The 19,249-nt window shown below is 41.0% G+C and overlaps 1 protein-coding gene across 1 annotated transcript in view; it reads right to left on the bottom strand.

The window, feature by feature from the left end:
* Positions 1–19,013, bottom strand: part of LOC135201954 (UPF0764 protein C16orf89 homolog) — a gene marked incomplete at its 3' end in the record, with an annotated part of 42,402 nt that extends 23,389 nt beyond the window's left edge. Inside the window, exons 1-5 of the mRNA XM_064231234.1 lie at positions 18,605–19,013; positions 14,981–15,082; positions 14,306–14,482; positions 3,393–3,547; positions 1,603–1,774 (exon numbers count right to left, since the gene is read on the bottom strand). Coding sequence (XP_064087304.1) covers positions 1,603–1,774; positions 3,393–3,547; positions 14,306–14,482; positions 14,981–15,082; positions 18,605–18,926 — 928 coding nt within the window. The remainder of the gene's footprint in view (positions 1–1,602; positions 1,775–3,392; positions 3,548–14,305; positions 14,483–14,980; positions 15,083–18,604) is intronic.
* Between the last annotated feature and the right edge of the window lie 236 nt (positions 19,014–19,249).

Raw genomic sequence — 19,249 nt, 5'->3', positions numbered from 1 at the left:
TGCAGACTACCACATTGGGCAGCCTCAGCTAAAGCTCTGAATCTGAATATAAAATTAGATCATTTCCCCTTGCCCGTCTTCTTCTCTGGTTGTTTGTATACTTTCACTTGTACTTCTTATTGGTACAACCATCAAAAGGTGATGGAGTAAAATTCTTTTTGTATTGTCCAAAACCTCATATGCAACATAAAATGATGCGCAATTGCCAAGTGGTGTTAAAATTTCTTTTATTCCAGTGTCATACTACTCCCAGTCAGAGAAGGTTAAAAACTCACCAATGATTACTTCAATAAACTGCTGGAAAATGCACAAACAATTACAATGGCAAAAATAAGAAATCCTAATGGTAAAATAATGATAATATGAAAAACTGTGAAGAATCAAGACCATAAGAACTACAAAAAGTCTGGAGCTGAGACAGCAAGGCGCTACTTACTAGATGGATATGTAGAGGTATGACTTAATTACCACCCACCAAGGATACTTGACCAGATGTGGGTTCATCTTATTTTGCTGTGTTCAAGGTGCTACTGGTTACAGGATTGGGCACATTCAAGGACCAGGTGACTCAAGGGTGAAGAGTGCTGCTGGCTCATAAAAAGTATGCAATTGATTGATAACTGACTGAAGGTTCATGTGGCATGTGCTATGTGTCCACACTACAGTTGAAAATGTCATAAATACAAATTGTCACCTAATCATGCACATCACAAATGGGCCAATGACTTAGTGTACTTCTACCCAGTGTGACCTATGCTTATCCAGCATTTGCTGAAGTTCATTCTCCACCTACAGTGGCTGACTTTGTTCAATGTTTAACATGTTTGTAACATATAGGCAATAAGTTCCGAAGTGTGTTTACCATTTTTTATGGTAATGATGCATTCTTTGATAAAAAAAAATAGACTGCTGAGTCAGGGAGCATTTGAGACTACAAATATGACTGCATACATGATTGATAGGGCTGTAATAAAAAAATCTTAACTATATCCTTCAGTAAATTAAACTTTTTACAGAAATGACATTAACTATATTGTTCAGTAAATTAAACTTTTTACAGAAATGACAGAGTAGAATGCATAATAAAAAACACTAAACAGAAAAAATAAATCCTCAAGGTAACACCTAACTGCCAAGTATCACATACAGTAGATATATCACTTTGGGTAGAGTTGTTATTTCTCAGGATTGATCCCTGAGAACCAGCCCGAGAAGAGTCTACTTGAGACTCAGAGGTCTGGAAAAACTAACACCTATTAATAATAATGGGTAGAGTTGTAAAGAAATATACAACAAATTAGGATAACTATAGAATGTTACGAACTACAATTTTAACATCATTCCTCTTCTCGTTTCTCAGTGACTTGGAAAACAGGATGCCTGCTTGGTTCCTTTTCAGTAAATCCTTGTCAAGGGCACCGTGAAGTATGCACGTCCTGTGAAATTACTTGACAGGTAACCCTCCCTTGACACAGTAGTAAAACCATCTTGTTACTCTGCTTGATTTTGTATTTCAACCAGATCACTGCTTTTTAGTTATTCCATTAGCATGCTGTTCTCACAAATTTTAATGATGTTCCATAAAAAAGACAACTTACTTACCCATCTCTACAGTTAAATCTCTAAATGTAGGCACATCATCACTAAATGTAGTAGCAGCTAAGGCAAGAGCTTCTGAGTACAAATTTGAGCACATCTCTTCTTGAAGCTGCTCCAAGCTTCCACTTCTTTTGTGTTTCACTAACCATTTCTCCAGTCGACTCCCGCATCCACTCTGATGAAAAAGATTTGGCCTTACCAAAAATTCTCTCGCTTATCAAGAAGCTACATGTATAATCCATTGTTTTCTGTTTAAGGAATTGTATCATTACAAAGTGAAACCAATAGATATACAAACCTAAAAAATTATACTTTTCCTATGATTATGCTAAGTTGCCCCTGGATTTATGGTTTAATGTATTAGTTTTGTGCCTATGAAATTTGTCATGAATACACCTTTAAAGAATAAAAACCATGCAATATAAAAAATGATGATTTAAAGAAAAATTGACAAGGAATGCAAGAACAATGTGTTATAAGCTACAGTACATAAACTATAGAACCATCATATCAGATATACTGAGAACCAGGAAAAACAGAGTGAGGCATCCTGTCTTGAAATCAGACTAAGCGTCACTAACACAAATTTTCATGTTCTGTTGAATAAGGCAAAAAAAGCACTCAAAATTATCTCCACATGACAAATTTTCTGGATTGAAAGGGTTACCTCCAAGTTCCCTGAATGCTTTCGTTTACTGAATACCCACGGCCAAGTGCTGCAATTAGTATATGCTACTGTACTTTTGTACTCATTTGGTACATACTGTGTTCTATCATTTTTTTAAAACATACCTGAATTTGTTGGTATAAACCTATTACTTTAAGACTGCCTCTAAGTGCTGATTCAGAAGTGCTTAAAAAAAATCCAGCTTGCTGCCTACACATCCAGGCTCTGAAGTCCTTTATTGGCAGAAAATTGTCAAATCAAGTACTACCTGATTACAGGTTTAAAAGCTCACAAGGTCAAGAGTAATACCTCACAAAGTGATGGGTCTATATCGAAAACTTCATTTAAAATTTTTTTTTTGGGGGGGGGTTTTGGAATAAAAAAAACAACCACTATGATTGTCTGAGTGGCTATTTTACAAAGCAACATACTGCTACTAGGACACCATCCCCTACGCACCCAGAGCCATTGGACTACAGTGAACATCAATTCTGGGGACAAACAAGGTGTTGTGAAATGAGCTAGTACCATGTTAGTACCACTATAGCGCATAGTTGCATATGAACAATGCAATTATTTTTCATCTGCAGTGTAGACAAGTACCCTTGTTGTACTATTCCTTTTTATCAAGGTGAAAAGGCAAGGAATGACAAAACAATAAGGGTGAAGGATGAGGTTATGAGGAGGTTGTCTGCATCTTTGCCAAAAATAACCAGTCACTAAGGTCAGGCCTATACTCCTCTTGTTTTTTATGTGAGAAATCTTTCTAGGGTTATTTAGAATACTGTCTTCAGGATAAGATCCCTAAGAGAAGCATCCACTAAGGGTTGGTACACTGAACTCGATAAGTTTTTTAAACAATAGCGACAAAGTTTTGGAAGGGATCATACAGTATTAGGTGAAACTTTCCTACATGAGACTACACACAGGATGGAAATAACTGGAAGAGCACACAAGTTGAAACCCCTGTTCTTGAATCCCTCCAAGGAGGCAGAGTAGCAACTCTTTATGGCAGCCAGGGTGAAGAGCCTTTCCTATACGTATAGGTAAGTTATACCTCCATTAAAACATGTGATTAGTAACAACACTATACAGTACATGTACATAACACTCATGTATAACTTACCATTTCTGCAACAACTGAGTAAAGAATCTGGTGACAAAGAATGTATTTTTCCATTCCAGGCTTTGTCATCACACGCTGGCAGTACTCGCTCATTCTACACATCATTCCATCCACTGGTTCAAGAAGCTCAGCCAAGCACTGATTACTTTCCTCCTCTGAAATATTCTGGTTACTAGTATACTCTTACTGTACAGTTATGACTATGAATTAACTATTAAATCAACATAATCGCATAACTAACATTTTATTATTAATAAATGGCTTCATAAAACCAGTCTATTTACATATTTACAAAATTCATATTTAACTGGGTGAAACTGGAGTTCTCATGTTAATCCAAGTTTAGCATAATCAACCTTATCTTTGCTGGTGAAGTTATTGTTGGTAGATTGACTTCCTCAGTCACTCACCAAACAAATCAACATTATTCTGCATTCAAGGTAACAGAAACACACCGAGCATTGCTTTTTCTACGAAAAATATTAAGAAAACTTAATTTTTTGCTAATAAAAAAGGAATATTTCACATATTTAAGAAAAATAAAAATCTTTATAATAGAATTATTTGGATATACTTACCTACTGCCAAAGTTAGCTTATATCCTCTCACCATTATGTGCGATCGGCATTAAAAATAAACAAAACAATTCTGGGCTAACTTGCAAGCACAGTCTCTGTATAGAGAATACAGTAGTGCCTCAGGTTACGAAATCAATCCATTCCGAAGCGGCCTTCGTAACCCGATTTTTTCGTATCTCGAACTACGTTTTACATGTCAATTGCCTAATTTGTTCCAAGCCCTACAAAAAATACTGTACATACGTACATGTACGAGCGTATGTAGTAAAATGTGGAACCTTACCTTTCGAGTGAGGCGATGTCCAAAAGTGGCGACAGAGGAGGAGGGCAAATGGCAGAAAACATGAAAACTTAACTTTACAAAACACATTAAAAAATGGCACAAAACATTAACACTAAACTTTATGAAACACATTAACAAATGGCAGAAAACATTAACACTTCTTGATTATCTCCATCTCCATCTCCACAGAAAGCATCCTCTTCTTTCCGTGAACTTCAGCAACATTCTTGAGACCCATGGCTAATACGTAAGTAATTAAGTTCACATACAACACGATAAAGTAACTTACAGTACAACGAAAGCAAAATCACTAACACGAATTGGCGTTAACAACGAAATCTATGTGAACGAACGAATCCCAGGTGTTTAGGATAACGCTGCTGCAACGAAATGGTCAAGGAACGCCTTTACATAGAGGCATGATGGGACAGATGCTAACCAATAGGAGAGCAGGATCTTATGGTGCTGACTAGCATCAGGAACCAATGGGAGAGCAGGAGGATATTGGCGAGTCTACCAAGTTGGTGGCGCGCGAGTTTTAAAATTGTTCTCCGCGGCCCAGGTGAATCTCGGACTTTACAGTACATACACCCTTTTGCAACCTGAATTATTTTTGTACACAGAAGCAAAAAAATCTTCGTCTTTGCCTTTGTAACTGGATTTTTGGTACGTAGGGACTTTCATATGTAGGGGTATGACTGTATCTAAAATATGTACGTAGGTAGTTTAGATCAATGGGACACGTATACATACTATCTCCAAGCAGAAAGAGAAAGCAATAGCGTCTTACTCTCTAAGGCAGTTAAGAAAAGACTAAAGACGTCATGAGGTAGTGCGTGGTCTCTGACCAGCTATCACCTCGTACGAGCAGGAGTTGCCAGATCTCACTGATTCCTTGCTTACAATCTTTTATTGTGTTTTACTGGTTACCAGCTGGCGCTTGGAAAATATCCTATTGTTAAGACCAAAGGTTTGTCAGCTATTGATTAAAAAATTTTTCATGTTTGTTACGTTGTTAGTATTTTCGTGATTACATACCAATACATTTACAATTTTAAAAAATGGTTTCCTACATTAAGTTCTGGGTTTATGTTTTTTGTGGTTAGTTCTCACCATCTCCCATAAATTTATAAAAAAAAATTCTTGTCATCCTCTCTCTCTCTCTGTCTCTGTCTCTGTCTCTGTCTCTGTCTCTCTCTCATATAAGTACTGTACTGTAAATGTCCTTTAATGAAAATGTATTTCCAATTACTGCACCTTATACATAAAAATTAAAAAAAATAAACAAATACAGCAAGTTCATGACAGACTAACAGAGCCAGCATTGCCATATTTTTTGCTTTGTCTGATTTATTGTATCTTACTTCTTTACAAGTTTAATTTACTATAATTATCACATATCATAACAGTAGAATTTCATACTTAGGCAACTCTCACCCCAGCCATAGTGCCTTTGAATTTTCATCCCAAGCAAGTTACTGTACTTCAGTTTAATGAAAAAATGCAGTTGCTCTCTCTCTCTTTTTCTCTCACACCTCTATCCTCTCTCTTTTTCACTCTCTCTTTCAGTATGTCTATATATTTACATGAAAAAACTACACTAATTAGTGAATATGCAGTGTTGCTCTACAAAAAAAAGTGAATTAGGGATAATTTTAGATACAACTCAAAGAAAAATATGTTATTGTTATAATACAATTAAGTTTGTTCATACTTACCTGGCAGATATATATATAGCTGTATTCTCCGAAGTCCGACAGAATTTCAAAACTCGCGGCACACGCAGTGGGCGGCCAGGTGGTAGTACCCATTCCCGCCGCTGGGAGGCGGATATCAGGAACCATTCCCATTTTCTATTCATATTTTATCAGTGCCACTGTCTCCTGAGGGGAGGTGGGTGGGCACTTAATTATATATATCTGCCAGGTAAGTATGAACAAACTTAATTGTATTATAATAACATTTTGTTCATGAGACTTACTTGGCAGATATATATATAGCTGAATCCCACCTTCGGATGGTGGGAAGAGACAGAATAGGATTTGTAGGAAACTTAAATTAAGTAGATGATATACACCTTGGTTCCTCACCTGTTAGCAAAGTAGACTCTGTGATTACTGTCACTACAGCCTGCTTGTGCTTAATCAGAGTTGCCAGCCAGGTGGAGACCTGTAGTGCTGGTGCGCTCTGAATGCTCTGTCAACGGGACGTGACCTCAATGTGACAAGAGCATAGAGCCATACAAATGAGGGCAACGAAGCAACTGACCACCACCTGACCAACTAACAAAGACCCCCTGAACACTAAGCTAAAAGATGGGAGGTCTTCACCAAAGCCTCACCACAACCAAAAAACACATCAACTAAAAACTAACCTAAACCTAACTAAGGGATAGGGAGAGAGCTACCTTCAGCCCCCAAGACTGTGTCTGCAGAAACGTATGGCCCAAGAGAAACAACAGTCCTCGTATATCGTTCTCACATCTCTCAAGTAGTGTGAGGCGAATACTGAATTGCTCCTCCAAAAGGTGGCGTCAAGGATGTCCTTGATCGACATGTTCCTTTGGAAGGCAAGCGAGGTTGCAACAGCTCTGACCTCGTAAGCTTTCACTCGCAAGAGGCTCAAATCGATCTGTGTGGAAGACGAATGAGCCTCTTTAATGACGTCCCTCAGAAAGAACGCCAAAGCGTTCTTGGATAACGGTATATCGGGTCGTTTAACCGAACACCAGAGATTATCTGAGGGACCTCGTACTTCTTTAGTCTTGTGGACATAAAACTTTAGAGCCCTGACAGGGCACAGGACTCTCTCAGGTTCTTGGCCCACAAGGCTTGTCATACCCTTGATTTCAAAGCTCCTTGGCCAAGGGTTCGACGGGTTTTCATTCTTTGCTAAGAAAGTGGGACTCAAAGAGCAGACAGCATTGTCCCCTTTGAAGCCCACTCTCTTACAAATGGCCTGAATTTCGCTAACTCTCTTCGCCGTCGCCAGAGCAGTTAGGAAAAGAGCCTTCTTAGTCAAGTTCCTAAGAGACGCTTCATGTAGAGGTTCGAAAGGACTCGACATTAACAGTCTAAGGACTAAATCCAGGTTCCAAGAAGGAGGCCTCGCCTGAGGTATCTTGGATGTCTCAAATATCTCAGGAGATCGTGAAGATCCCTGTTATCAGACAGGTCTAGTCCTCTGTGTCGGAAGACTGCCGACAGCATGCTCTTATATCCCTTGATGGTCGGGACCGCCAGCTTCTGCACATTTCTTAAAAATAGCAGGAAATCGGCTATCTGGCTCACAGAGGTAGAGGAAGAGGAAATTCCCTCCTTTCTACACCATGCCCTGAAGGAAGCCCACTTCGACTGGTAAACAGCTCTCGAGGACGTTCTCCTAGCATTGGCGATCGCCTTTGCAGCTGCTTTAGAAAAACCTCTCGCTCTGGCCAGTTTTTCGAATAGTCTGAACGCAGTCAGACCCAGAGCGGAGAGGTTTCGGTGATATCTTGCGAAGTGGGGCTGTCTGAGTAGATCTTTCCTCCAGGGCAATGTCCTCGGGAAAGTCTATGATGAATGACATTACCTCTGTGAACCATTCTTTCGCTGGCCACATCGGGGCGATCAGGGTCAACCTCGTCCCCTCCGATGCCGCGAACTTCCTTACTACTTCCCCCATGATCTTGAATGGCGGGAAGGCATATAAGTCCAGGTTCGTCCAGTCCCAGAGCAGAGCGTCTATCGCGACTGCTCCTGGATCCAGCACAGGAGAGCAATAAAGAGGCAACCTCTTTGTTCTCGACGTCGCAAATAGGTCGACTAACGGACACCTCCACAGTCTCCAGAGCTCTCGACAGACGTCCTGGTGCAACGTCCATTCCGTCGGCAGGATCTGATCTTGTCGGCTGAGAAGGTCTGCTCTGACGTTCTGGACTCCTGCGATAAATCTCGTCAGGATCCTTATCCGTCTCGCATCTGCCCACAGCAGAATCTCCCTCGCTAAATAAAACAGAGGACGGGAGTGTGTACCTCCCTGCTTCTTTAGGTACGCAAGGGCTGTGGTGTTGTCCGAGTTGACTTGGACTACTTTCTCTGCAACCTTTTGTTGGAAGAACTGTAGCGCCAGAAAAACCGCCGCTAGTTCCTTTACATTGATGTGCCAGGACACCTGTTCCCCCCTCCAGTGCCTGACACTTCCTCCCCTCCCAGTGTTGCTCCCCATCCCGACACCGAAGCGTCGGAAAACAACACTAGGTCTGGGCTCAGAAGCTTTAGGGACAAACCCCTCTCGAAACTTCCGAGGATCTAACCACCATCTTAGATGGTTCTTCACCGATTTGGTGATGAAAAGGGTCGCATCCAGATCCTCTCTGACTCTCCATTCGTCTGCTAAGAAAAACTGGAGAGGTCTGAGGTGTAGTCTTCCCAGGGAAACAAACTTTTCCAGCGAGGAAATGGTTCCCAGCAGACTCATCCATTCCCTCACCGAGCAAGCTTCCTTCCCCAGGAATGCCGAGACTTTCTCTAAGCCTTGCAGCTGTCGTTCCTGGGACGGAAACGCTCGAAAAGCCACTGAATCCATCTGAATCCCCAGATACACGATGGACTGTGTTGGGGTCAGATGCGACTTTTCGAGGTTGACCAGAAGTCCCAGGGACTTCGCCAAGGCCAAAGTGAAGTGAAGGTCCTTCAGACACCTTTCTTCTGACGATGCTCTGATCAGCCAATCGTCGAGATACAGGGGACACTCTTATTCCTGCAGAATGTAACCATCTCGCTACGTTTTTCATGATCATGGTAAATACCATCGGAGCCGTGCTTAAACCGAAACAAAGGGCTCGGAATTGCCAAACTTTGTCCCTTAGCATAAACCTCAGAAACTTTCTTGAAAGAGGGTGGATAGGCACGTGAAAGTATGCGTCCTGTAGGTCCAAGGACACCATCCAGTCGCCCGGTCTTAAGGCTCCTAGAACCGACTGAGGTGTTTCCATCTTGAATTTTTTCTTTTCCACGAAAAGATTCAGGCTGCTTATGTCCAAGACTGGACGCCCCCCACCCCGACGACTGCTTTGGTACCAGGAAAAGTCTGTTGTAGTATCCTGGTGACCCCAGGTCTAAGACCTGCTCCAACCTGCTCTTTTCATGATCATTTGTTCCAAAAGATCTAAAAGAAACCTGATGTTTCTCCCCTTGATATGACGGGGAAAGATCTCTGGGAGTCGTAGACAGAGGAGGAGGGTCCACAAAGGGGATCTTGTACCCCTGTTCCACTATCTTGAGGGACCACGCATCTGTATCTCTCTCTCTCCACGCACCCGCAAAGAACTTTAGCCTGGCTCCGACAGGCATCTGAAGGACTTCTTTTCACTTAGAGGATTTAGGTTTGAAGGAACCTCTTCCTCTTGCAAGTCCTCCTTCCCTCGAGGAGCAGCTCTTCGAGGGAGGAGCGCTACGAAAGGGCTTAACCTTCCTAGGAGGTCGTCCAGACGACGACGTGGTAGGGACTGCGGGACGTCTTGAAGACTGGGCTAAGAGATCCTGGGTAGCCTTCTCTTGTAGGCTCACTGCCAGGTCCCTTACCATAGCCTGGGGGAAGAGATGGCTCGAAAGAGGGTGCAAAGAGAAGCTCTGCCTTCTGCGATGCGGAAACAGACCTCGCTGTAAAATTGCAGAACAGCGCTCTCTTCTTGAGGAAAGCAGTGCCGAAATGAGACACTAACTCTTCCGAACCATCCCTGACGGCCTTGTCCATGCATGACAACACATTGGACAGCTCCCCCAGACTCAAAGAATCAGGACTCCTAGATTGAAGATCCAGGGACTCCTAGGCACCAGTCTAGGAAGTTAAAGACTTCCAGAGTCTTTAACAGACCTTTCATGTGATGGTCGATCTCCGTTGGGGTCCATGAAATCTTAGCTGACGATAACAGTGATCTCTTCTGGGCGTCCACCAGACTAGCAAAGTCCCTTGTGAAGAAGGGAGGGCTTAACTCCTACTTCCGCCTTGGTCTCGTACCAAATGCCGCCTTTCCCACTGAGTCTTGAAGGAGGAAGGGCGAAAGTCGACTTGCCCTGATCCTTCCGACGTTCCATCCAATCTTGCAATTTCTTGAATGCTCTCTTAGTGGACAAGGAAGTCTTCATCTCCACCACTTCCGAAACCTTGCTCGACTTCGAAGACGAAAACTGAGAGGGAGGAGACTTAGGAGCTGCAGGCTGGAACTTCTCGCCAAACAAGGAACGTAAAAGGCGAACCAGCACCTTGTAGTCGGAGACTGACGACTCTGACGGCTGTTCTTCCTCCACTGAATCCGCTGGACTACTAAACTCTCCTTCCTCCCGAAGAGGCAAAGGAGATTGAACCTCTGGAGAGGGCGTGCGCCCAACGGGTCTAGCCTTCAACAAAGGCTTTCGAGGAAGACTAAAATCAGTCTCTTCAAAGCGACCGACCTTCTGTCGATCTCTAGAGCTCGAACCACGACGAGCGTCCTGACCGCGCTGCGCGTCAAGAGAGGTTATTCTTAGTCTCTCACGAGGAGCGTCCTTACTTCTCACGCTCAAGCGTCCTGCTTTCGCTTTCAAAGCGTCCTTCTGAGCGCTCTCGAAAGTCTTCTCCGCAGGCAAAGCGTCAAGCACATCATCCCGACGAGCGTCTTCGAAAACGTCCTGCCGAGCGTCATCAAAAGCGTCCTCCAAGGCGTCCTCCTGACGTACGGGTGGAGACAGAGACGAACGAGGAGACGGAGAAGGAGACTGCCTCGTCCTCTTGACAGGCAGTCTAGCGTCCTTCCTTCGTTTAGGCTCAACTGCTGCTGGGCGAGTCTTCCGAGCCATCAAGGCCGACAATTGGTCTTGAAGCGACGCAAGAATGCTCTTCGTAGGTGAAGAACCGAGAGGCGGTGAAGGGCTGCGCCTGCGAGAAGACGAGGGGCGGGGGGACGCCTCCTTCCTTCTCAAAGGAACAGCAACCTGCCTCTCCGAGGCGCGAGAGAAGCGTTTCTCAGCGTCGTCCTCGGACGACGTCCTACCTCTCTTCTGTGGAGGAAACGCGTCATACGACGCAGGCGAAGACCGCAACGAGAGCGGAGAGAGGGGACGTAAAGCGTCCTCCCTAGGAAAAGTCCTTTTCAGCGGACGCGAGTCACTCCGGGCGCTCCACCCCTTGCGCGGGGAGGGCGCCTCGGAGGACGAAAAACAGTCCTTAAGGATGCGAGCCTGAGCACGCTCCTTGGCAGCCTGGGAAGCAGCAACAGGTCCTGCCGAAGGGACGCCAGATCGTGGGGAGCCCCCATAACCCTCTTGCGGCTTTCGACATGCCCACTCCCTGAGGTCTGGGAGTCCGACAGAGGTCTAGACCTAGAGGCATTATGGGGCCGATCTGACGCCCCCTCCACAACACTAGGGGCACGATCACACACTTTATTCGAGCCGTTTTCAAGGGCCAACACTTTGGACTCTAGAGTACGTAACGACTCTAGAATCAGAGAAAGGGCATTACCTTCTCCAGACACAGAACTAGGGCCCTCAGGCAACAACACAGGATTAGGTGAAGCAAATTCTACTGGTGTTAATATAGGCGAAATGTTACTTCCCTTACCTTTCGTAGAACCGCTCTTAGAGGAAGACCTCCTGATCCTATCGCGCTCCAACTTACGCCGATAGGATTCATACACCTTCCATTCATCCTCAGTCAAACTTTGCATTCAATGCAACGATCAACCAGCAACAAACAAACATGCCCCCTACACCCCATACATACTGTGTGGGGGTCTACCGATGATTTCGGTAGCCTCACCTTGCAATCACTTCTCACACACACTCTGAAGCTCACTGAACTTGATCCCGACATCACGTTCAGAGAAAAGCCAATCCAAAATTCAAAAACAGTCCACTATCGCGTATGCCAATCCAACAATCCAGAGTCAAAACCAAAAGTCAATCCAGATACTTATAACGAGTCAAATCCAAAAATCCTGGGCGGAGGTCTGTAAACAGGTGTTTACCGACCGGCGACAGAAAAAAATATGAATAGAAAATGGGAATGGTTCCTGATATCCGCCTCCCAGCGGCGGGAATGGGTACTACCACCTGGCCGCCCACTGCGTGTGCCGCGAGTTTTGAAATTCTGTCGGACTTCGGAGAATACAGCTATATATATATCTGCCAAGTAAGTCTCATGAACAAACTGCAAATTAGTGAAATCTCCTCCACGGACAAGTGAACGATATTCTCCACAAAATTCTGCAATAAAATGAAATGCGGAAATGTGAAAGTCGTAAAAACGGGGCACTGTATATATATGAATACACACTTGGAGGCTAAGGCTAGTGAAATCGCTGAAGATCAAACATTTGCTGCAAGACATGGATGGTTTCATCATTTCAAAAAACGTGCTAACTTGCCTCACATGTCCGTTACTGGTGAGTCAGTGAGCACCAACAAAGAAGCAGCCGAAAAATATCCTGAGATACTCAAGGAAATGATTGATACAGAAGGCTATACCCCTCAGCAAATTTTTAATATTGACGAGACAGCCCTTCTGGGAAAAAATGCCAGAAAAAGTGTACATACATCAGCCGTGAAGAGAAGACGATGCCAGGATTTAAGGTGGGGAAGAATAGGCTAACTTTACTGCTGGGTGGCAATGTATTGGGAGACTTGAAGCTAAAACCTCTCCTCATGTATCGTGCAGCAAATCCACTGGCACAGAAAAATATCACAAAAAGTTCTCTATCTATAATCTGGATGTCAAATGTCAAAGCCTGGGTTACCCTTGCTGTATTTTGTTGAAAGTCAAGTCAAGCCGTTGTGATGAGAGAATGGGATTCCTTTTAAGATTCTCTTAATTTTGGATAATGATTTCCATCCAGATGTTAACAACTTCTTTCACTCAGCCAATGGATCAAGACGTAATGGCAAATTTCAAGAAATATTACACTCACCGTACATACAGGCAAGCATTAAAGGAGATAAATGACCCAGATGTGAACTTACGTGGTTTCTGGAGGGGTTACAACATTTACAATTGTATACAGGATGCTGATGATGCATGGTGTGAGATAATATAAACATGAATGAAGCATGGAAGGCCTTATTTCCACAGTTTGCAAATGATTTCAGTGGGTTTAATCAAGAAGAGGAGTCAAGAGGAATCGTTAACAGTTTTGCTGATACAAGTGAAAAGTTACAGCTTGACTCAGGGGAAGAGGACTTTGAAGAGTTGTTGAGAGCCACTCAGAGAAGTTGACAAATGAGGATTCAATGGAACTGTAAGAAATGCAAAAAACAGCAGAAGAACATGAGACAAACTTGTTCCCTTAAAGAAGCTTGAAACAAAATTGATGGGCGCAGGGTTTTCTCTTATAGTAAAAGCACTGACAATTTTTGAAAATTGGAACCCCAATGTTGAGAGATTCTCAAGAGTAGAAACAACAATTAATGATGCTGTCCAGTGTTATTGTACTTTATATGATGAAAAAAAAAAAAATGCAAACTTCCTTAGACAAATTTTTCAAACCAGTGCCTTCAACCTTCAAGTCTCCCCACCTCCAATGATTGCTTCCTCCACAAATGAAGAAGAAAGTGATGCAGATGAAATTCTTCCTGCAGAAGGGACGTTGACGACCCACCACCTTTATACATAATTCCACAATACTTCTCCCTTCTCATTATCCATCACATCAAGCCTACAACAGCAGTTTCAAAGGTAAGAAAAACTGTACTTTACTGTGTTACCATAATTTGTTTAATGTTAGGTTTTGTATATCATTCATATCAATAAAATGTACTCAGTAAAATACAGTACAATACTGGTATTGTGCTTTAGTATGAAAAAACACAAATACTAGTACTATATGTATTGACTTTGCTCATAACAAGTTGAACTTATGAACAAATTCGAGATATGAACAGACATTTGGAACGCAACTCATTCTTAGGTAGAGGAATGTCTAATGGAGAGCTAAGGTTCATTTAAAAAATTTGTCCTACAGCATGAAATCAGGTCTGCAGAGTATCATAAAGTAAACTACAATCAAGTAATATACCAAGGCAATTAATAAGAAATACCATTAAATGTGAGTGCTTGAGCTTGGAGATGTAGATCATCTGACCATGTCAAACCTAAGTCAACCAGGCGATGTGAATGTCCGATGTCCCATGACAAATAAAAGAGTCTTCTCATTTGCCTCATTTGTCCTGGATATTTTACATAAAGATGTGGCATAGCTTGCTTCACAATGTGACCTATTAATGATAAAGAGAAGAAACTAAATTTGGTTACATGGATTGAATACTGATGACTACTATGCAATTGAACAAAAAATGCAGTAATATTTCACAGTACAGCATTCAGCAAATACATTACAAGTTTTTTTTTTCAATTCACACCTAATCAGCTACTATGCATTGTAAATTAACCATCTTAAGAATGATGGGATCATTACAGATATACAAATTGCTTAAAAAGATCCAAAACTGATTTTGTATATATTAATTACAACTTTAAATTTTACATTTTAAAAGTAATTTGTTTCCTTCCTGGGTAAAAAACCTTGGCCTTTCATATATGGAGTATCCTTCTGCGCATACTACCATACAAGCAAAAGGGAGTCATCCCTTTTTCTTCAATGTTAAATACGCCTAAACTTGGATAATCTTCCATTTCCCTGAACATAAACTGAGGCTCTTATAAAATAAAGACATGTATTTTAATGTAAACATTGTACATAAAAACTTTATTACCTGCTCTTGCTGCAATTTTAACTACATCATTCTTCATACTGTCATCTATTATATCACTAAGAAATCCTTTGCTATATTCAGCAACAACCAAGTTCAACTGCCCTGCAATAACAAAATCATAAGCAAATATCAATATTAGGACTAAAAAAGAATTCAAATGACATGAATGTTACTTAAGGCAAAAAATGTACATACTCATCCTAAAAAAATAATCCTTTCAACCAAATTTTATTCTTTGAATACAATGTTCAGATCATTGGCTAATCAAAACTTGTTCACTTTTGTATGAATGGGGATGACAGGTTAAATATTTACCAACAATAAAATAATTCTTGTATGCCCTCAGGAAAACAGCTCTCTTTGCGTGGAATAAGACATTCACATGTCTCACATCCTGATTTAGTTTGTAACTTTATCTCAAACTTGCCTTGCTTTTTAATGGGAAAAAGCTAGACAAGGTTAGGACAGTCAGCTGAAAAGTCCAATGAGTGTGATGCATAGTATTCTCTGGTGAATAGAAAGATGAGGTGAAGGAAATGAGATGAAACTGAATTGGCTACAGGAAAGTGGTCCACCAACAATCACACCTATTTTCATAAAGAGAGGGGAGAGAAAATATGATACTATTTTTTTCTAATATAATTAAAACTCAGCTCACTTTTCTATGGAAAAATTCATAAACATTTCTAACTTGTTAAGCATATTTCCAAAAAGATTATTAAGTATATTTCCAAAAAGAATATTAAGTCCACATAAAATAACAAAGACAAACATAGCAGATATCACTACATACAGTAATATACAAAGAAAGAAACAATAAAGATAAAACAATCACATAATATATATCAAAAATAAAATTTATTTATCAAAGACTTATCACTACTATGATTGAATAAATCTTGATCAATTAACAAGATCACTCATTTTATACTGTCTGTACGTACATCCACCCACTGGTTCAAGCTTCTATTGTTTTCAGTTTTTTTCTCCTTCTCAGTGGGGAGGTTGGGAGGTAATTTCATAAAAGCTGTATGTATTTAAATATTGCAAATCCTAAAGTAGTATTTTTCCTAACATACAAACCTGCAAGTCTTACATACGGATTTTGCTTGCGAACACAAGCTGGAATGGCCGCTATGTTTCAAACAATATGTCAATAGCTACCAGGGCAACAAGGAAAACAGTTTTGAAGACTCTTGTAAAGGCTCGTAGGGTGCATGAGTCAGGCTCCATAAGACAAGAGTCACATCCCAAACAGGGGGCCTGAGTTTCCTGGGAGGGGAAGACTGTTTGAAGCCTCTCAACAACATGGAGATCTCCTACAAGGAAGAGAGATTGATACTCTTCAAGTGCAAAGATCTCCTACAAGGAAGAGAGATTGATACTCTTCAAGTGCCAGACTTGACCAAGGGCAGCTCTGTGGCCCTTAAAAGCTCTGATGGAGAGAAGCTTCTCTTGGTGAAGAAAGACAAGAAAATCTGCTACCTGCTGAAGAGTAGCTCCGACAGGAGAGATACCCTATGATGACACCAACCAAAGAACACAGCCCATTTCCCCTGCTACACAGCACAAAGTCTTTACAAAGGTATCCAGATATCTATGCCACTGTGTGGCAAGAAAAGTCTCTCACTCGCAAGAGATGCTGGATAGTCTCCAGGTGTCCAGTGACAGACCTCTCACAGCCTGTTGATACTTCTCTAAGTGCGGCTGGCACAGCATGATACAAATAATGTTTGAGTGTCTACCTCAATTGAGGAGAGGAACCGCTTACAAGGCCTGTTTTCCCCTAGACAGCGCCTGAGTACCTGCGGCTTCTCTGATATAGGAAGCTCATATGATCAAGGGGATTATATATATCCAAACAAATAATCAAGCATATATTTCAAAACACAAAAGCAAAAAAGAAAAAAAAAAGGCATGAAAGAAAGCGAATGGCAAGTCAGGCAAAGTGTTAGAGATGGCTTCATTCAATGGTGGCAGGGCCGTTCCAACCTGCATTTGCTGACTAGATTGAAAGTTTGTATTGATCTAGGAACAAATGACAAATTATAAAATTTTTCCAGTGGATACAAAATTCTACTTGGTAAAGTATTAGACAAGGGAGAAGATAACAATTTCAACAAACCTAATGAAGGATTTAAAGTTGATATGGAAAAACTGACAAAACTAAAGGAAGAAGAAACAGAAAGAAAGCATAAGTAAAACTGATTGGGTTAAAAAGAAACTATAAAAGTTTGAAATCATGGCAGTGAAAACAAACACTGTAATACAGAAGTATAAGCAATAAAAACAGTGCAAATCTTAAGAATAGCCTATTAAAATACATAAGAACCTAGCCTAAAAGCAGCAAGCAAAAATTGGAGATTGCTATTCAAGAAATAAAGCTTTCTTACAGAAATATTTAAACATAACCCTGTAACATAAAAAAACTGAGTTCATACCTATGTCATTACAGGATCAGGCAATAACAACTAAATCTATAATCATCTATATATTAGTGTGTTTGCTGAAGTAGTTACTAGACCATAGCGCCAATCTGTGTGTGACAATTCCTCGCCCATATCATTATTAGAACTTTAGCAATTAAGTTTCTGCAACTTTAATCATATGTGGGAGTTTCATTTTAAATAATGTTTAATCACCGCCAAATTTGAGTCTTATGCAACATTAATTAACAAGTTAGGTTAAACAGCTAGATTGTCATTTGAGTTGCCTCCAAATTGGAAGCATTTTTCATTAGAGTAGTAACTAATGAATAAAAAAATCTTTACTACAGCCTAAATCAGAATAGAATGAAACATACAGGGGACTGTTTTACACACCACGTGAGTACTTGGGTAATATGATGACATCACAAATCAATATGGGATAGGCTAGCATAAATGTTTCCCTAATACCTATAACAGACGTAGACTTCCCACTGCTTAAATCTGAAGCAATCTTACGACAAGAAGGTACTAGGTATAGTAGCTAGCTAGTAGTACCTACTAGGGTAAAAAACCGCATGGTACATGAGTGGACCTTGTACGATCAATGTGTACAACCCCAAGAAAAGTATATACATTATAACGCGTCCTGACACTGGAGTAGAGGTCTTTAGCTCCGTTTCTCACCAACAACAAGTCGCGACTGATGCCCATCTCCGATGTCAGCACGCGTTATAATGTACTTTTTTTGGGGTTGTTCCTGTTGATCGTACATGGTCCACCCCTGTACCATGCGGTTTTTTACCCTAGCCTAAATCAGAATAGAATAAAACATACAGGGGACTGTTTTACACACCACGTGAGTACTAGGGTAATAGGTAGGTATGATGACATCACAAATCAATATGGGGTAAGCTAACATAAATGTTTTCCTAATAACTATAACAAACCTAGACTTCCCACTGCTTAAATCTGAAGCAATCTTACAACAAGAAGGTAGGTAGGTACCTATAGTAGCTACCTAGTAGGTAAGTACTAGGTAGGTAGGTACCTATAGCTATGTAGTTGGACAATCAACTGGAAATGGAAGCAATAAGTTTGCCTATTACACCACATAGGGCTGTCTAGGGATAAATGAAGCACTAGACAATAATTTTCATGAGTTGACAGAGACATGCAACCTAGGTACATTACCTACCTTCGACAACTTTGGCACCAAATATCCCATCAAAGTTTAATAGAGCGTAATTTTTTTCGTAGTATCCAACAGTCTTGTCTATGGCGCCTATCACTCTCAGAATTAATTGAGGATCTGCTGACTGATGGTAGAGCCTCAGACCCTCCTCTAGCAAGTTGCTTTCAGCTCCCGTTAATTTTTTCCTTCCCAGAGAGTTCTCTTCTGTCTTTTGGACTTTGCGATGAATTTGTGGATTTTGCAAACAGTGCATTTCATTCCAGGTAAGTCGCCAGAATATAACATAGTATAATAAACACTTATTAACACACATAATATATGTCATTTTCTATAACCACTAATGTATGAGAAGATTAAAACTGCGACAAACTTAAAACTAAGACGCCTATCAATACATGTACTACGACTCTATTTGTTTACAAAGTTTTAAAATGGTTTTTATTTCTCATCCCGGGATAGTTTAGCAGAACAAAAATGGGCAGTGAGACGGTAAAATTGAAATATATTTGTATTAATAATAATTAAACAGATTATAAATTTAAATTATATTTCAAATATAAATTATGCACGTATATTTTCAATCATAAAATGTGGATGTATCAGCGTTTACATCATAATTTTGTTCACTGTTATAAGAAACGATACCAA

Source organism: Macrobrachium nipponense, chromosome 30 (assembly GCF_015104395.2).
Source record: "Macrobrachium nipponense isolate FS-2020 chromosome 30, ASM1510439v2, whole genome shotgun sequence".
NCBI classification, from domain to species: domain Eukaryota; kingdom Metazoa; phylum Arthropoda; class Malacostraca; order Decapoda; family Palaemonidae; genus Macrobrachium; species Macrobrachium nipponense.
The sequence above is the reverse complement of the archived record's forward strand: the minus strand, read 5'-3'. Positions and strand labels throughout refer to the sequence as shown.